The sequence below is a fragment of the Heterodontus francisci genome, chromosome 4 (assembly GCF_036365525.1).
Source record: "Heterodontus francisci isolate sHetFra1 chromosome 4, sHetFra1.hap1, whole genome shotgun sequence".
In the NCBI taxonomy this organism is placed as follows: Eukaryota; Metazoa; Chordata; class Chondrichthyes; order Heterodontiformes; family Heterodontidae; genus Heterodontus; species Heterodontus francisci.
Window position 1 is genome coordinate 95,602,809 of NC_090374.1, and position 19,008 is coordinate 95,621,816.

The 19,008-nt window shown below is 42.4% G+C and overlaps 1 protein-coding gene across 6 annotated transcripts in view; it reads left to right on the plus strand.

The window, feature by feature from the left end:
- Window positions 1–19,008, plus strand: part of LOC137369151 (dmX-like protein 1) — a 289,553-nt gene that overhangs the window by 67,979 nt on the left and 202,566 nt on the right. For all 6 annotated transcript variants that reach the window (XM_068029885.1, XM_068029888.1, XM_068029887.1 and 3 more), the window contains exons 3-5: window positions 2,658–2,735; window positions 10,108–10,183; window positions 14,042–14,180. In XM_068029885.1, the coding sequence (XP_067885986.1) occupies window positions 2,658–2,735; window positions 10,108–10,183; window positions 14,042–14,180 (293 nt within the window). The remainder of the gene's footprint in view (window positions 1–2,657; window positions 2,736–10,107; window positions 10,184–14,041; window positions 14,181–19,008) is intronic.

The window sequence follows — 19,008 nt, forward strand, 5'->3', positions numbered from 1 at the left end:
GTACTTAATTGCACTGTTGAATGAGTTATTGCAGTGATTATTGGCTATTTTGGTAGTGAATTAAGTTTCTTTGCAAGGTACCCAGCACAAGGCTGAACTTTTAAAAAAAAAACAGTAATATTGGTTCCAACCTTTGATACTGTGTTCTTTTAGCCTAGTTCATGTGTCATGGGTATTCTCCAGTTTTCCAGATTATACAGTACAAGACTGCTTTGCTACAGCCTCTTGCTAGAACAGAGGAACATAGCATATCACTACTAGGAAGCAGATCTGACTAGAAGATCCGAGGTTTAATTCCTGGTCCATATTATTAGCTGATCTCAATGGACCAGCAGTTCAGGTTCTACAGTTGTCTTCAATATTCCTCCTCTTGTGAGGAGAAAACAATATGCTGATAGTTTTGATCTGATTGCTATCCAGTAAAGCATTCCTTTAATGATGCTGGAAAGTTAACTTTCTAAATGGTGAAAAGCCAGATACAGTGGAGGTCCAAAGAGACTTGGGGGTCCAGGTACATAGATCATTAAAATGTCTTGAACAGGTGCAGGAAGTAATCAAAAAGGCTAATGGAATGCTGGATTTTGTATCTAGAGAAATAGGAACATAGGAGCAACATTCAACCTGCCAAGCCTGCTCTGCCATTCACTTAGGTCATGGCTGATCATCTACCTCAACACCACTTTCCCGCACTATCCCCATATCCCTTGATGTCATTGGTCTCCAGATATCTATCCATTTTGTCTTGAATGTGCTCAATGATTGAGCTTCCACAGCCCTCTGGGGTAGAGAATTCCAAAGATTCACCACCCTCTGAGTGAAGAAATTTCTCCTCATCACAGTCTTAAATGGCTTACCCCTTATTCTGAGACTATGTTCCTTGGTTCTAGACTCACCAGCCAGAGAAAACATCCTATATACATCCACCCTGTCAAGCCCTGTAAGAATGTTATAAGTTTCAATGAGATCAAGTCTCATTCTTCAAAACTCTAGAGAATACAGGCCCAGTTTCCTCAATCTCTCCTCATAAGACAATCCCGCATCCCAGGGATTATTCTGGTGAACCTCTGTTGCACTCCTTCTATGGCAAGCGTATCCTTCCTTAGAGAAGGAGGCCAAAACTGTACACAGTACTCCAGGTGTGGTCCACCAAGTCTCTATACAATTGCAGCAAGACAACTTTGCTCTTGTACTCAAAACCCCTTGCGATGAAGGCCAACATACCACTTGCCTTCCTATTCGCTTGCTGCACCTGCATGGTAGCTTTTAATGACTCATGAACTAGGACACCCAGGCCTCTTTGGACATCAACACTTCCCAACCTCTCTCCATATAAGAAATACTCTGATTTTTGGGGGGGGGTTTCTACCAAAGTGGATAACTTCATACTTATTCACATTATACTCTATCTGCCATTCACTTAGACTATCTAAATCCCCTTGAAGCCTCCTTGCATCCTCCTCACAACTTACATTCCCACCCAGTTTTGTGTCATTAGCAAATTTGGAAAATTACATGTGGTCCCCACATCCAAAACATATGTATAGATTGTGAACAGCTGTGGCCCAAACACTGATGCTTGCGGTACCCCATGAGTAACAGCCTGCCATCCTGAGAATGATCCGTTTATTCCAACTCTGTTTTTTGTGTTGACCAATTCTCAATTCATACCAGAATATTACCCCTAATCCCATGAGCTCTACTTTTGTTTACTAACCTCCTGTGTGGGACTTAACAAAAGGCTTCTGAAAGTCCAAATATACCACATTCACTGGTTCTCCTTTATCATGCTACAAATAACATCCTTAGAAAACTCCCAACAGGTTTGTCAAACACAATTTCCCTTTCATAAATCCATGTTGACTCAGCACAATCATATCATTGTTTTCGAAGTGTCTAATTATCACATCCTTTTTAATAGGTTTTAACATTTTCCGTACTGCTCATGCCAGACTAACAGGTCTGTAGTTACTTGTTTTCTCTCTCCCTCCTTTCTTAAATAGTGGGGTTACATTTGGTACTTTCCAGTCTGCATTGGCATTGGTGGACGTTTGGAGATCTTTTACTTTCTGAATAGATGTTGACTATCTGTATAACTAATGTTTAGAATCTTTTATTCCAGACTAACAGTGTGCAGTTGTATTATCTGAAGTTCATTGTAGGATATGGGTGTGAGATTTGCAATATAACAATTGCAAAATTATTGAATGGAGAAAAAATAGAATTGTGTAACACTAAAATGCTGGAAATCTGAAATAAAAACAAAAGTGCTGGAAATACTCAGGTCAGGCAGCATCTGTGGAGAAACAGAGTTAACGTTTCAGATTTGTGACTTTTCATCAGAACTGGCAACGGTTAGAAAAATATTAGGTTTTAAGCAAGTGAAGGTGGGGAGGGGGCGGGGAGGGGTAGAGAATTGTGTAACCTACATTTTTCAATGAGTGAACCTGGAAACAAGACATTAATTAGTCTCTGAGACAGCAAGGACTCAACATGCTATCTGTTTGAAACAAAGATGATTTATTTGACCTTTATTCAGAATATTAAACTCCAGTCCAGCTCTGTGAACTAATTTTATTAATTTTCCTAGCATAATGATCATGTAATTTTAGGAATTAGTAATAAATCAATTATCTTATTTAAATGTGTTTCCTCCACAGATTGCAGCATCATATGGAAATTTGATTTGCATTTTTGAGCCTGTCCCCCTTTTAAATAGGAAAACTAAGCATTCTACAGTAAGTGGATACAGCTTGTGCTTTTATTTTTAATGCATTGAGTATATTTTGCTCTTGAATTTTGGTGTGTTTTTTATCTCATTGTTATGGTATCTGTTCGTAGGGTTTTTTGAGTTGGTTTCTTTTGGTCAACAAGTGTTTTACACAGATAGAGACCCATGTTTGATTCTCCAAATGACTGAGATTTAGATCCTCTGGTTGGGTTTCTGATTGTCCATTTTTTATCCCAATTACCTAATTTCAGAGAACTTTGCTTCAGGTTTCAGGACCAAAGTTTAGAGTCCTCTAAGTACATAGGGTACAGCAGGAGTTTCCAAAACTGTATGGCCTGCTAGCAATGGGCACTAGTAAACTTCCTGCTCATTCAGCATACCACTAGGGCTTGTGCAGGGCTACGTGGAACAATGTGAAAGAGGTCTAGCCCTCAGAAACATGTTTGTCTGTCTAGGTTCCATTAATGAGTCAAGCTGGCCAGTTAGTCATCAGTACGCTTGAATGCTGTGGACATTCCTATCTCGTGTATTGGGTTAACAAGTCTGCCATAGAGGTTTACTTGGTTTCCAATCTTACATTGCTAGATGTGTTAGTTTGGAGCTACCTTGATTCCAATTAAATAGTCACTAGTTGACTATTGGGCAACTGATGTGTGAGGGTTTGAGTCCTCACTAGGTAGACATAAACTATAGTTGCTCTTCAGTGTCATTAGCAGTACAACTGGTCAGAAAATGTCAGCGCATTGCCACCCTCCTGGCTACAATGCCCCATTGAATTATCTAATTGAGTCATACAAGATTATGAAAGGGCTTGTTAGGGGAGAAGCTGAGAGATTGTTTCTACTGGTTGGGGAATCTAGAACGCAGGGGCACAGTCTCAGGATAAGGGGCCTTCAGGACTGAGATGAGGTGAAATTACTACACTCAAAGGGTTGTGAATCTTTGGAATTCTGTACCTCAGAGGGTTGCGGATGCTCCATCATCGAATACATTTAAGGTTGGGATAGATAGATTTTTGGTCTCTCAGGGAATCAAGATATATGAGGAGTGGCAGGAAAGTGGAATTGAAGCCCAAGATCAGCCATGATCGTATTGAATGGCAGAGCAGGCTCAATGGAACATATGGTCTATTTCTGCTCCTATTTCTTATGTTCTGAATGATGCTTCCCAGGGCTATTTGTTTTAATGCAACACCAATGTATATTCAAGTTAGGTACCTACAACCAGTGTATGCTTTAATATTTAGCACACTGTGATGGAAATCACAACTGCCAAATGGAAACATATTAATTTTGTCATGTGGGACACTACTTGAAACCTTTTTACTGGACATTGCAAAGAACTTGTTTTAAAAAAAGAACTGAACAGCTGAAAACATGGTTGCACATTTGCATTCTGAGAGACATGAATGGAGAGACGATGGGGGTGCTGCTTGTTTCAGTTAACAAGATTGGTCTGGACAATAGTGCTGATCATCCTTTGTAAGAGCCAAAACTCCACCCCGTAGCGAGTGTGACTGGAAAGCTTGGAAATCCAACAACCCTCCTAGAAACTGCTGTTTTAAATACAGAGATGGTTACATTACCTACCTGCTGGCCAGACTGGGGCTTTTTTGAATTGTGCGACACAGAAAGGAAAAGACTGCAACTGGACTGGCAGACAGAAAAATCCTCCTTTCTGTCTTCCTCTCCAGCAAAGTCCCACGGTGGCAGCTTAGACTTCAAGACTACAGACAAAGCTCCTCTTCGGCCTTCTGGTACCAGAGATGCAAGTCTGAAATTGTGCACTGGACCGCAGCGAGAACTCCATGACTTTCACTTCAATCAAGGACACTATTAATTGTATCTGTACTACAGATATTACGAACTCTACTTCAACATCTTCCCTTCCCCACCCCCCAATTCTTTGTCCCCCTCTGTATCTATTTATGTGTGCGTGTGCCTCTTGTATGCATGCGAGTGTGGTTGTATAGCATATTTTAGTAATTTTAACTGGGTTCGAGTGATGAGGCTAACAAACTTACATCTTTGTTGTTTAAACTCAAGAAAACCTGTCTGGTTCATTTGCAATTACAATTAGAGTGCAGTGAGCAAAGGGCTCACTAAGGGGCTAAGCTAAAATCACTGTATTTTTAAAGGATAAGCCCTGTCACGGCCAAACCAGGAAAGGGGCAAGAGGGGAGCCTGAGACTCCTTCCTCACCTGGTCGTAACAGTGCGTATAATGCTATTGTCCTATGTGTTGGAATTCCCTCATCAACTGTATGCCAAAAATCTACCTTTTAGTGTGGTGAAAAGACCCACATGACCCAGCTTGTGTAATCTTTGAGTTGGACATATCTCAATCCAATGCAACATACCAGGCTCACTCAGGACCAACTCTTAATCAAGGTTTCTTTGTGCAGGGCTTTGACAAAATGGCATGTGCACTTTGAGGTTGATACCCCTTCTAGTGTATTTCCTTCCTGCAACTGTTTTTTGCCACAGATACAACTCGCAGCTTAATCGTAACATCTAGCCTGGAGGAAGCTCTTACATTTCATGCCTACAAATTCTAAGCTATGAAAAAGAACTGTTGGATATTTGTCTAGTATACTAAAAGATTAACCTGCATTGTGACTTATGTGTCACGGAAGAAAAGTTGAAATGCTCTTCATCCCTTCTCAGTGCAGCTGAGGAGGATTGTTTCCAAGATGAAGTTTGCATTCACCAACATCTCTGGGTCCTGAAGTAAATTAGCAGTTGGGACAGCTAGCACTTCCAATCAATACCTTTTTGGGATCTTCTCTTAAGCTATTCAATGCTATAATAATGCGCTTAGGGGCACATACTACCACATCTCAATGCTTAGTCCATGGTTGAAAATGAATAGAGCACACAGGGAGCTGAATTTTATGGGTCGCCCGATACGGGTTTGGAGGTGGGGGAGGCCCATAGAATTGCAACGGAGGGCAGTGGGCCCGTTGCAACGCAGTTTTGTTGATAAGCCGACGACGACCTTCCCACCCAGAGGCCAATTGAGAGCCTTAAGAGGCCATTTAAGGGTCTCTTTCTGCTACTGCTAGGATTTAACCAGTGGTTGGGGGCTGGGGGGGTGCTTCTGCCATGTGGAAAGTTGCCCAGTAAAACGAGGTGACCTCCCTGCGGGCTTTGGGGGGTGGTGGGGGGCTCCTCTGTGGGCAATTAGGGCTCAAGGAGGGCCCCCACCTGGAAAACCTTCACCTCCCTGAAACCCCCTCCCCTGCATTAAACGCCCACCTTCTTGACTCAACCCCTTCCTGCACCGCCCCCCCACCCCCCAATTGCCCAGGCCTACTGGTCTGGCCCTGGCGACCCCGCCTCACTTAGCTGGGATCCGGGCTCCAGCACTGGACCTAGGTCAATGGCTACTGGCGGTGGCCATCGCTCCCGGTGGCGCTGCCCATACTGCTGAGCTGCTAGCCCTGTGATTGGCCAGCAGGTCTTGGAGGCGGGATCCCTGTCTTTAAAGGGGCGGGGTGGTGTGGCACCGTAGAGTCGCTTCGGGGGGCTCCAGCTGGCTGAGGTGGGAATCCCCCCGCCTTTTGGCCTGGGGTCTGGAGGCACGCCATAGGCACAAAATTCAGTCCTCGGTTTGTAAGTCAGCCAGCAGCACTATTATCTGCAGCAAGGAGCACAGTATTATTTTCAGAAATATACCCCAAATCCAATCACTAGGAATGTCATGCGGCGCATTATTCAAAACATCAGAAAAGATGGTTGGTACAAACAAGAGTGAGTGTCTTCCATTGATATTTTATGATCTGATGACTGAAACTGACTGCTGTGTCAGAAAATTTGGGGGAAAAAATATTAACTTGGAAGGTTAGAAAATGATGACTGCCCTTTGAGATTTTCTGTGCTAGAATTCTTGTAATTTCAAGAGGAAATTTATTAATCCTGCACTCCCAACAGCGACCTGTACTCAAATACATAGTTTTGAGATTGGATTTACAGCATCTTGGCCCTGATTCTCCAACCAGCAATGCTCAGTGCTGGTGAATTTACGCTTGTGTCATGTGGTTTCAATATTGTACAGAACTGTAGAGGATGTTGCACTTAATTTGTAACGAAAGTTGGAGTTTCTTTGGGTATCTGCTGCTTTTGATTGAAGAATGCAGTTACTGATATGAATATTTGTGGTTAATACAGTGCACACAAGTGGAAGGTTTTTCATGCAGCAACAGATCACACTGCTGAAGTGTTAATTATTGTAGCGCCAAATTTTATTTTATTTGTTCGGGGGATGTGGGCATCGCTGGCTAGGCCAACATTTATTGCCCATTCCTAATTGCCCTTGAGAAGATGGTGGTGAGCTGCCTTCTTGAACCGCTGCATTTCTTGGGATGTAGGTACACCCACTATGCTGTTTAGAAGGGAGTTCCAGGATTTTGACCCTTTGACAGTGGAGGAACGATGATATAGTTCCAAGTCAGGATGGTGTGTGGCTTGGAGGGGAACTTGCAGCTGATGGTGTTCCCATGCATCTTTTGCCCTTGTCCTTCTGGATGGTCGAGGTCACGGGTTTGGAAGGTGCTCTCTAAGGAGCCTTGGTGAGTTGCTGCACTGCATCTTGTGCAAGCGGTGCATCTTGTGCAAGCGGTGCATCTTGTGCAAGCGGTGCATCTTGTGTAAGCAGTGCATCTTGTACACTGCTGCCACTGTGCGTCGGTGGTGGAGGGAGTGCATGTTAAAAGTAGTGGATGGGGTGCCAATCAAGCAGGCTGCTTTGTCCTGGATGTTGTCGAGCTTCTTGAGTGTTGTTGGAGCTGCACCCATCCAGGCAATTGATGAGTATTCCATCACACTCCTGACCTGTGCCTTGTAGATGGTGGGCAGGCATTGGGCAGACAGGAGGTGAGTTACTCACCCAGAATTCCCAACCTCTGACCTGCTCTTATAACTACCACATTTATGTGGCTGGTCCAGTTCAGTTTCTGGTCAATGGTGACCCCCAGGATGTTGATGGTGGGGCATTCAGCAATGGCGATGCCATTGAACATCAAGGGGAAATGGTTAGATTCTCTCTTGTTTGCCCGGCACTTGTGTGGCGCAAATGTTACTTGCCACTTATCTGTCCAGGTCTTGCTGCATATAGACATGGGCTGCTTCAGTATCTGAGGAGTCACGAATGGTGCTGAACATTGTGCCATCATCAACGAACATCCCCACTTCTGACCTTAAGATGGAAGGAAGGTCATTGATGAAGCAGCTGAAGATGGTTGGGCTGAGGACACTACCCTAAGGAACTCTTGCAGTGATGTCCTGGGCTGATATGATTGACCTCCAACAACCACAACATCTTCCTTTGCACGAAGTATGACTCCAACCAATGGAGATCTTTCCCCCGATTGCCATTGACTCCAATTTTGCTAGAGCTCCTTGATGTCATACTCAGTCAAATGCTGCCTTGATGTCAAGGGCAGTCATTCTCACCTCACCTCTTGAGTTCAGCTCATTTGTTCATGTTTGGACCAAGGCTGTCATGAGGTCAGGTGCTGAGTGGCCGTGGGAGAACCCAAACTGAGCGTCACTGAGCAGGTTGTTGCTGAGCAAGTACTGCTTGATAGCACTGTTAACGATCATTTCCATCACTTTGCTGATGATCGGGAGTAGACTGATGGGGCGGTAATTGGCCGGGTTGGATTTGTCCTGCTTTTGGTGCACAGGACATACCTGGACATTGTCGGGTAGATGCCAGTGTTGTAACTGTACTGGAACAGCTTGGCTCTGGGTGCGGCTAGTTCTGGAGCACATTGCTGGAATGTTGTTAGGGCCCATAGCCTTTGCAGTATCCAGTGCCTTTAGCCGTTCCTTGATGATATGTGGAGTGAATCGGATTGGCTGAAGACTGGCATCTGTGATGCTAAGGACCTCAGGAGGAGGCTGAGATGGATCATCCACTCGGCACTTCTGGCTGAAAATGGATGCAAATGCTTCAGCCTTGTCTTCTGCAGTGATGTGCTGGGCTCCCCCATTGTTGAGGATGGGGATATTTGTGGAGCTGCCTCCTCCTGTCAGTTTAATTGTCCACCAGCATACATGACTGGATGTGCCAGGACTGCAGAGCTTAGATCTGATCCATTGGTTGTGGGATTGCTTAGCCCTGCCTATTGCATTCCTGTCGTTGTTTCCCCTGTTCGGCATGCAAGTAGCTCTGTGTAGCTTCACCAGGCTGATGCCTCATTTTGAGGTATGCCTGGTGCTGCTCCTGGCATGCCGTCCTTCACTCTTCATTGAACCAGGATTGGTCCCCTGGCTTGATGATAATGGTAGAATGGAGGATATGCCAGGCCATGAGGTTACAGATTGTGGTTGAGTACAATCCTACTGCTGCTGATAGCCCACAGCGCCTCATGGATTCCCAGTTTTGAGTTGCTACATCTGTTAGAAATCTATTCCATTTAGTACAGTGGTAGTGCCATACAACACGATGGTAGGTACCCTCAGTGTGAAGACGGGACTTCGTCTCCACATGATACTGTCATGGACAGATGCATCTGCGACAGGTAGATTGATGAGGACGAGGTCAAGTATGTTTTTCCCTCTTGTTGGTTCCCTCACCACCTGCCGCAGACCCAGTCAAGCAGCTATGTCCTTTAGGACTCGGCCAATATAAAAAGTGTGCAATATTTCTAATTTGCATTTTAATGTCTGGCTAGAGATACATTACGTGTTGTAGCTGGATTTAATTGTGTCTGGCGGTTAGAGAGATGTGTGGGATATTCTTACATGGTACAGCTTATGATGGTTAAAGTCATTTTATTTTTAAGAAAAAGTATCAAATCTGCCAATTGTTCGTGAACAGAAAATGTGTAACAATTTGCACTGATGCACTTTTATTAGGTTCTGGATGTTAGAGTAAAATATCTTATTGGTAGTGTATCAATTTTTAGAAGTTGTTGTATATTTTTGGTTTGAGATAAAGTAAAATAAGTTGACAGAAGGCAACATCTCCTTGGAACCTTTTTTTAAAATGAGAATTGCTCAATGCAAAAGTACTTAATGCATTCTCAATCAATTAATAGGCTATTACTGTTCCTTTTTGTTGCACAGTTCAGAATTTTGTTACAAAATTTAAATTGAATTGTTTTAGTGAATGTTACCGTAGGTTGACCATTGTTTTAAAAGTTAAATCTGAGCCATACTTTGCAATCAGTTAGAGGAGTCCATTAAGGGTGATACAGCTCTGACCATAACATTTAAGTCCTTTTAGGGTTTTACAATATTTCAACCTTTAAATTATTTGCCTGATTAAATTAATTAATTGCTTATATTGAAAATGTACTTTGACAATGAACTCTTAAACTAGTTTGAGTCTTTGCACCTTTTATATCTGATTTGTTATGTCTGTTCACAACAGCTAAATTATCAATGGCAGAAGAGTGGACAGTTTGTACTGGAGTCAGTAGTGCATAATTTAGCATGGGATCCACAAGGTAAGAAAACATCATGTATAGTCTTACATTAGAAGCCCGTTTTCTTGTTGATTAGAATGTTAGAAAAGTAATCACCATATTAGTCAATGTGAACCAGCTGATTTGTAAGCTTATTTCCTCCATTCACTGGTTTGAAATTGCCCTTGCTGACTTTGTGTTGGGAATCTTTCAATGCCTTTCTATTGCTGTTATGTCTGTCCGCTAGTTAATTGACAATAATAAAAATCTGAATTGAAATTTTCATTGCAGTTAGACTAGTGTCTTGAGATAGAGATTATCAGATGTCTGTTTTTGTAGCAGTTTAAACTGCCATAAGGAAACCTGTAGTTTGGTCTTAAAAGTTCCATTTGGCCAGATAAATGTTTGCTTCTTGGATAACTACTTCTTGGAATTATATAACTTTTAACGTAGTAAAACATTGTAAGGTGCTTCATGGGACCATAATCAAACAAAATGTGACATCGAGCCACACAAGGAGATTCAGGACAGATCATATTAGGACAGACCAAAAAGTTGATAAAAAGGGAAAAGAATAGAACATGAGAGTAAACTAGACAAGACTATAAAAACTGATTGTAAGAGCTTTTATAAATATATAAAAAAAGGAGAGTAGCTAAACATTGGTCCCTTAGAGGCAGAGACAGGCAAAATTATCATGGGGAATGAGGAAATGGCAGAGAAGTTGAACAAATATTTTGTGCCTGTCTTCAGAATAGAAGACACAAATTGCATGCTAGAAATAGAGGGTAACCAAGGGACTAATAAGAGTGAGGGACTTAAAGTAATTAATATCAGCAGAGAAAAAGTATTAGAGGAACTTAAGGCCCTGAAAGCTGACAAATCCCCAGGACCTGATGGCCTACATCCTAGGGTTCTAAAAGAGGTAGCTGCAAAATTCTCTAAATTCTGGAATGGTCCCAGCAGATTCTAAGTAGCAAATGTAACACCGCTATTCAAGAATGCAGGGAGAGAGAAAACAGGGAACATCAGACCAGTTAGCGTGACATAAGTCGTCCGGAATATGCTGGAATCTACTGTTATGGAAGACTTATCAGTGCCCTTACAAAATCATCATACAATCAGACAGAGTCAACATGGATTTACAAAGGGGAAATCATGTTTGACAAGTTTATTAGATTTTTTTGAGGATGTAACTCTTAGAGTTGTTAAAAGGGGCCCTGTATATTTGAATTTTCAAAAGCTATGCGATCAGGTTCCCCAAAAGGTTTGTGTGCAAGATTTGGGCTCATGGAGTTGGAGGGGAGGTGGTGGCATCGTGATAATGTCACCGGACTAGTAATGCAGAGGCCCAGGCAAATACTCTGGGGACATGAGTTCGAATCCCACTGCGACAGATGGTGGAATTTGAATTCAATTAACCTGGAATTAAAAGCTAGTCTAATGGTGACCATGAAGTCATTGTCGATTGTTGTAAAACAATTTTTAATCTATCAGGGAATCGAGGGATATGGGGAGCGGGTAAGAAAGTGGAGTTCAGGCAGATCATCAGCCATGATCATATTGAGTGAGGAGCCATATGGTCCACTGCTCCTACTTCTTATGTTTTTATGTTCTGATATTCAAAGAGGTAGGTTTTAAGGAGCGAAGAAGGAGAAGTGGAGAGACTTAGACAGGAAATTCCCAAGCATTGGGCCTAGATAGCTGGAGGGATGGCCGCCAATGGTGGAGCGATTAAAATTGGGGATGCACAAGAGGTCAGAATTGGAGAAACGTAGAGAGTTTGGGTGAGCTCATGTTTATGTGGTGTAGAATTTGGGAGATCAGCCAGAAGAAAATTGGAATAACCAAGTCTAGAGGTAACAAAGGTATTAATAAGGGTTTCAGCAACAGATAAGCTGAGGCAGGGATGAAGTTGGGCAGTGTTACAGAGATGAAAGTAGACTGTCTTGGTGAAAGAGTGAGTAGGTGGTTGGAAGCTCATCTCTGGGTCAGATATGACACCAAGGATGTGAACGGTCTGGATCAGCCTTAGACGGTTGCCAGGGCGAGGGTTGCAGCTAGAGGATGAAGTTTGTGGCGGGGATCAAAATCAATGGCTTCAGTCTTCCCAGTATTTAATTGGATGAAATTTCTGCTGATCTGGCATTGAATGTCGGACAAGCATTCTGACCAATTCGAGACAGTCAGTCTCTAGGTGTTGTCAGAATACACATGGAACCTGATGTGTTTTTGGATGATATCACCGAGGGGCAGCATGTAGATGAGAAATAGGAAGGGACCGAAGATAGATCCTTGAGGGACTCCAGAGGTAACGATGTGGGAGTGGGAAGCAAAGCCATTGCAGGTGATTGTCATGCTATGACTACAATTATAGTCCCACCGAGCAGGACGATGGATGAGAGGTGTTGGAGGAGGATGGTGTGGTCAGTTCTGTTAAAGGGTACAAACAGGTCAAGAAGACCGAAGAGGGATAATTTACCACAGTCGCACAGAATGTCATTTGTGGCTTTGATGAGAGCCTTTTCAGTACTGTGGCAGGGACGGAAACCTAATTGGAGGGATTCAAACATGGATTTGCAAGAAGGATGGGTGTGGATTTGGGAAGCAACAACTTCACGGAGTTCAGAGAGGAAAGGGGGTTTGGAGGTGGCACAGTAGTTTGCAAAGACAAAGGGGTCAGGGTTGGGTTTTTTGAGTTGTTGGTCTGCAGATTAAAGGGAAGGGGAACTAACCTGAGGAGAGGGAACCATTAACAATATCAGCTAACATGGGAGCCAGGAAAGGAAATTGGGTGGTCAGAAAGTTGATGCAAATAGGGTTGGGAGAGCAGGAGTAGAGTCTCATGGGCAAGTTGAGCTCAGAGAGGGCATATGGGGTGATAGAGAAACAAGCGAAAGATGCAACTTCAGAGCTAGGGCTGGGGGGGACCTTGGGGGAAGTTTGGTCTGGTTGGGTAGGGAAAGGGAGGGAAGTGACAGAGGCAGCAGAATGGATGGTTTCAGTCTTAGTGACAAAGAAATCCATGAGCTCCTTGCACTTGTTGGAGGTGAGGGGAGAGGAGTTCAAGGCCAAAGGCCAGCAGGTTATCTTTGCATTCTTTGGATCATTTAAATATTGATGGAAAATCAGATATGATCTTCATACACCTACAAGATGTGAGGAGCACCCTATTCATTGTTGCACTTTAAAGTTGGGTCCCACTTTGAGTTGATCAAATTAGGCAACACCCTTATAGTAACTCACTTATGTTCTTTCCTTTCTCCCTTTGTCTTCCTCTTTTTCCACTTCCTGTTCTGACATCCATCCTTCCTCCTCTTTCCTTGTTCTTCATTTTTTCCTTTTTTCAGCATTTTTCCCCTTTATTATTCTTTACTGTTTCCCCTTTCTCCCTTTGTTCTCTTTTTTTTCTTCATTTTTTCCATTTTCCTCTACTTTTTTTTCCTCTTTTTGCTTCCTTCCTTTGTTTTTTCCTCTTCCTGCCTCTTCTCTTCTATTTTTGTTTTCCTTCTTTTGGATACCCATAACACGCACACAATTTTCCAACCATGAAAAAGGGTAGTATGTTTTTTATGCCTTGACTTTTTAACTGTCCATTGAGAGATATGTCAAAACGTACAGTTGAACACTAAACCCTTGTCTTGCATTCCTTACCATTTGGTAAATTGTCAAGCTCACAGCCTCTTTCAAGGCAATTTTTCCCATGTTGGGCAATTATCAGTTGGTCAAATTGCATCTGGACTGTTGTATGATACAATGCTTTGATGCACCTTTTGTTTCTGTATTACTGGTTTGTCAATTTTTTTACTCAAACCGATCAGCAGGATTGCACTGAGATTAGCTTTGAAGAGGACTGAATGGTTTACAGCCATTAAAATAACAAAAATTTTTCCATTCTAGGAATTCGTCTCTTGACAGGTTCCAATTCTTTACAGCTTTGGTCCAATGGAAATCTGGAAATTAATATTAATGAAGAGGAAACCACAGATGAAACAGATCCAAATAAAGTTGATGATTGGCGATGCATCTGGGAGTCTAAGTAAGGGAGCATTATAGCTTTTGTTACTTTCGTTCCTCCCTATCTTTGTTTCATCAGCAAATTTAGCGACCATACCTTCGGTCCCTTCATCCAAACCACTTATGTAAATTGTAAAATGTTGAGGCCCCAGCACTGATCCCTGCGGTACACCACTTGCTAAATCTTGCCAACCAGAAAATGACCCATTTATGCCTACTCTGTTTCCTGTTAGCTAGCCAATCTTCTACCCTGCCAATATGCTACCTGTTATGCCATGAGCTTTTATTTTCTTCAGTAACCTTTGTTAGCTAGCCAATCTTCTACCCTGCCAATATGCTACCTGTTATGCCATGAGCTTTTATTTTCTTCAGTAACCTTTGGCGTGGCACCTTATGAAATGCCTTCTGGAAATGTAAGTACAGTACATCCACCATTTCCCTTTTATCCATAGCACATGTTACTTCAAAGAACTCCAATAAATTGGTTAAACATTATTTCCCTTTTTCAAAACCATGTGGACTCTGCCTTATTACCTTGAATTTTTCTAAGTGCCCTGTTATAATGTCTTTAATAATAGCTTCTATTTTCCCTATGACAGATGTCGAGCTAAGTTTATTTCCCTCAAGTGCCCATCCAGTTCCTTTTGAAATCATTCATTGTCTCCGCTTCCACTACCTTTGTGGACAGGGAGTTCCAGGTCATTGCCACTCCCTGCGTAAAAAAGCTCTTCCTTTCAGCCCCTGCATCTCTTGCCCAAGTCCTTAAATCTGCGTCCCCTCATCCTTGTACCATCAGCTAATGGGACCAACTTTTCTTTGACTACCTTATCTAAACCTGTCATAATCTTGTGCGCCTCTATCAAATCTCCCCTCAATCTCTTTTGCTTCAAGAAGAACAACCCAGCTACTCCAACCTAACCTTGTAGCTAAAATCCCTCACCCTCTCGAGGACCTTGACATCCTTCCTATAGTGTGCTGTCCAGGAGTGGATGCAATACTCTTAATTGCAACCTAACCAGAGTTTTATAAAGGTTCAGCATAACTTTCCTGCTTTTGTACTCAATACTTCTACTTATGAAGCCTAAGATCCCATATGTTTTGCTAACTGCTCTCTCAATATGTCCTGCCACCTTCAAGGATCTCTGCACATGCACCCCCAGGACCCTCTGCCCTGCACATGCACCCCCAGGTCTCTCTGCCCATGCGCATTCTTAAGAACAGTGCCATTAAGCATATAGTGCCTTTCCCTATGCCTTCTGCCAAAATGCATCACCTCTCACTTCACTATTAAATTTCATCTGCCACTTGTCTGCCCATTCTGCTGGCCTATCTGTGTTCCGTTGCAGTCAACTGGAATCACAGTTTGCCACACCTCGGCAAGTTTGGAATCCTGGACACATTTTGAAATTTTACTCTGTATTCCAATATCCAAGTCATTTTTTATATATTTTTATTGATATGCTTTTATTTTTTTTTATATATACACATAAATCAGTGGTCCTAGCACTGACCCTTGGGGAACACCACTGCCTACCATCCTCCAGTCTGAAAAACAACCAATTTTTTTTTTTTATCCAAGCAGACAGGAACCATCCCATTCCATGAGCCTCAATTTTGTTAATTAGCTTTTTATGTGGTACTTTGTCAAACGCTTCCTTAAAATCCATAAAGACAACATTGCATTCCTTTCATCGATCTTCTCTGTTACTTCATCATAAAATTCAATCAGATTAGTCAAACACGATCTGCCTTTTACAAATTCGTGCTGGCTCTCCTTAATTAAGTCAAACCTCTGCCTGTTGATTTTTTTCCCCCCTGGTTATTGTTTCTAAAACCTTACCCACAATGATGTTAAACTGACTGACCCATCGTCACATTTGCCACTCTCCAATCCCCGGCATCTCACCCATATCTGGGGAAGGTTGGAAGTTTATGGCAAGCCCTTCTTCCAATTCCTTTAGTAACCAGCGATGCAAGTTTTCTGGAACAGGCAACTTAACCACTCTAAACCTAGCCAGCCTATCTGTTTTAACCCCATCCGTTACCTGTACCATCTCCACTTCTACTGATATTGTGTCAGCATCCTCTTCCTTAGTAAACGCCAATACAAAGTACTCATTAAGTATTCTAGCCTTACTCTACGTTAAAATACTGCCACTGCAATTTCACATAGCATCTTATACCTGTATAAAAATTAAGCCTAGCTCATTTCTAACTAGAGCTCAGACAGTGATGCTGTTTCATTAGAGTTGGCCACTCCACACACACCTTTGAGAATTTCACAGAATAATGAACAAAGCTGTAGGATTCAATGCCCAAAGTACAAGCAAAAATCTGAGTACCATTTAATAAAAATAGAATTTGACTTATTTATTTAGCCACTGTAAATCACAAACCGTGTTGTCTTTCATAACATATTCTCATTGTTTTAAAGCCACACATCTGCTGACTCACTGAGCACACTAGAGGAGTTCTATTAGAATGTTATTAAAAAATCGTATATGTGCACATATTTCCTGCCGCAAACCTTACTTCCTGTTGTCATTTTATTTACACTTATATATCAACATTTAGCGTCGGAACTGCCTATGCAAACATTTACTTTGAGAATTTCCAATATAAGCAAAAACCCAAACTCAAATCAGTGTAAATGTGCTTGACTAGATGGTCAGCAGGAGTGCAGGATGGGGTAATTCGGATTACCGTTCACACACAAGCTGTTTCATCAATGGTGATGACTAAGCAGGCAGCCTTTTGAGAGTTTCACAGAATAATGAACAACGCTGTGGATTTGATCCCCAAAGTGCCAGCAAAGATCCCAGAGTCCCATTTAATAAAAATCACAAATGACATGTAAAACTTGAGCAAGATGGCGATTATAACTTAAACAGTTCAAAAATTAAACAGCAACAGAAAGCCAGCTTATGGATGGTATAAATAGGAGCTTAAAGCACTCAACCAGTCAGCAAGCAGAGAGGACTGATTCAAAATGGTCAGGGAAGAAGTGGATGCAGAACCAATACTGGTGTTAGGAGCAAACTGCTGTGTATGCTGGAAATCTTAAATAAAAACAAAATGCTGTAAGTACTCAGCAAGTCTGGCAGTATCTGTGGAGAGAGAAACAGACAAATGTTTCAGGTTGGTGGCCCTTCTTAACTGGTATCAGTCGGTCAGGTGAGGCATTAACCGATAAACTGGATTCAGGGACTGATGGAGAAATAGTTGGCTCAGAGGTTGAGCAGAATGGCATCTGCTGATCGTGTCCCAGATTTTGCAGTCAATAGTGAATGAATGACACCAGCTGTACATTACATTTGCACTTGGCCACAGACTTCCTGGGCTTTTGCACTGGAACTTGCAGTAATTAGAAATCCATTTCGGCGCTGTGTCATCTACTGGGGATCTGAGACCTATATGAACAGTGCAAGCGACTGCATCTTATTAATCGGTTGGAGTGAAGTATTCTTAATGAGCAGTGCAGTCTAAACTGGGTAGTTAGAATATTTAGTTGGAACAATAGATGGGATTGAGAGAGAGATAAGAGAAAGGAATAAAAAAAAGTTAAATCTCCATCAATTAAAATCTGAAGGAAGGAGATTCCGCATTTATGAAAGTGAATTTTTAATACCAGAGGTTGTTTGGCAGTAATTAAAACTTAACACACCATTAAAAATTAACGACAGTAGAATGGACAATCCTTATCTAGTGGCTGTCTAGTGGGTAGGTATCATTATTTCATGCATTCCATGTGTTCAATGATGAGTCTCTGAGCTTGACACCGGTATAACGAAGCTCCTGAAGGAGCAAAGCAACTAAGACAGCAACTTCGTGATTTCTGCGCTTAACTGCACATGCAGTCAGTCGTTGGAAGTTGTCGTCCAGTATGTTCGTTACTAACGGTGAGCGCTGATAGTCTCACTGTTGCTTCAGCAAAAACCAGGCTATTAGATAAATTCAGGAATCAGTAGGGAGGTGTGATGCAAGTAGTAGAAAATGCAGGATGTAAGAACAGTTAAGACTGAGGAGCCAGAAGAAAATGAAGAGTTATCCAGGAGGCCCATGGGCTTGATCTGAGAAGCAAGGAAGTATACCGAGCAAGGAGGCCAGGTTAGAAAACGGTGCTGGAGCAAATCTGAAGCAGCTGTGAGCTTAGCTAGGCAGGGTCCAGCAGGAAGTGGAAGTCATTGAATAACTGGCAACTGGTCTTCAGGTTCAGACCCAACTGAAAAGCGATTGTGAAACTAGCCCAGTAAAGAGTGAAAGTTTCCACAGGAGAACAGAAATAGGGCCTCCCAACCCCTCAATGCTTGCAGATTGCACAACTATTCCCCTGCAATCCAATTGTCCGCCTTCAAATTACTGGCCAAGCGCGAGTCTATTCCAATACTGCCAGATGGCTGGCACCCTTCCCAATGTTTTTTGGATCCCAAGACAGTTCCCCATTGATGATAAATGAGTACCTCAAATAGTACTACGATGTAAGTCGATGGTTGAGAGGGACTTGCAGGAAAGTATATGGCTAGCAGAGTTATGGATGAGCTGAAAATTAGAGGGTGGAGGATGGAAAGCCACCCAGGAGATTATTGTAATAGTCAAGTCTGGAGGTCACAACGACATGGATGAGGGCTTTGACAATAGATGGGTTGAAGCACAAGCATAGGCAGGCATTGTTATAGGTGTGGAAGAATATCCATAATTGAGAGTATATGGGGTTGTAAGGTCATTCATGGTCAAATATTATGAATGTTCTCATTCACCCTGAGACGATGGCCAGGGTGGGGGATTATTACTGGTGGCAAGGGTACGCAGATCTTAGTGGGGCTCAAAAAAGAAAGGTTTCAGTCTTCTAG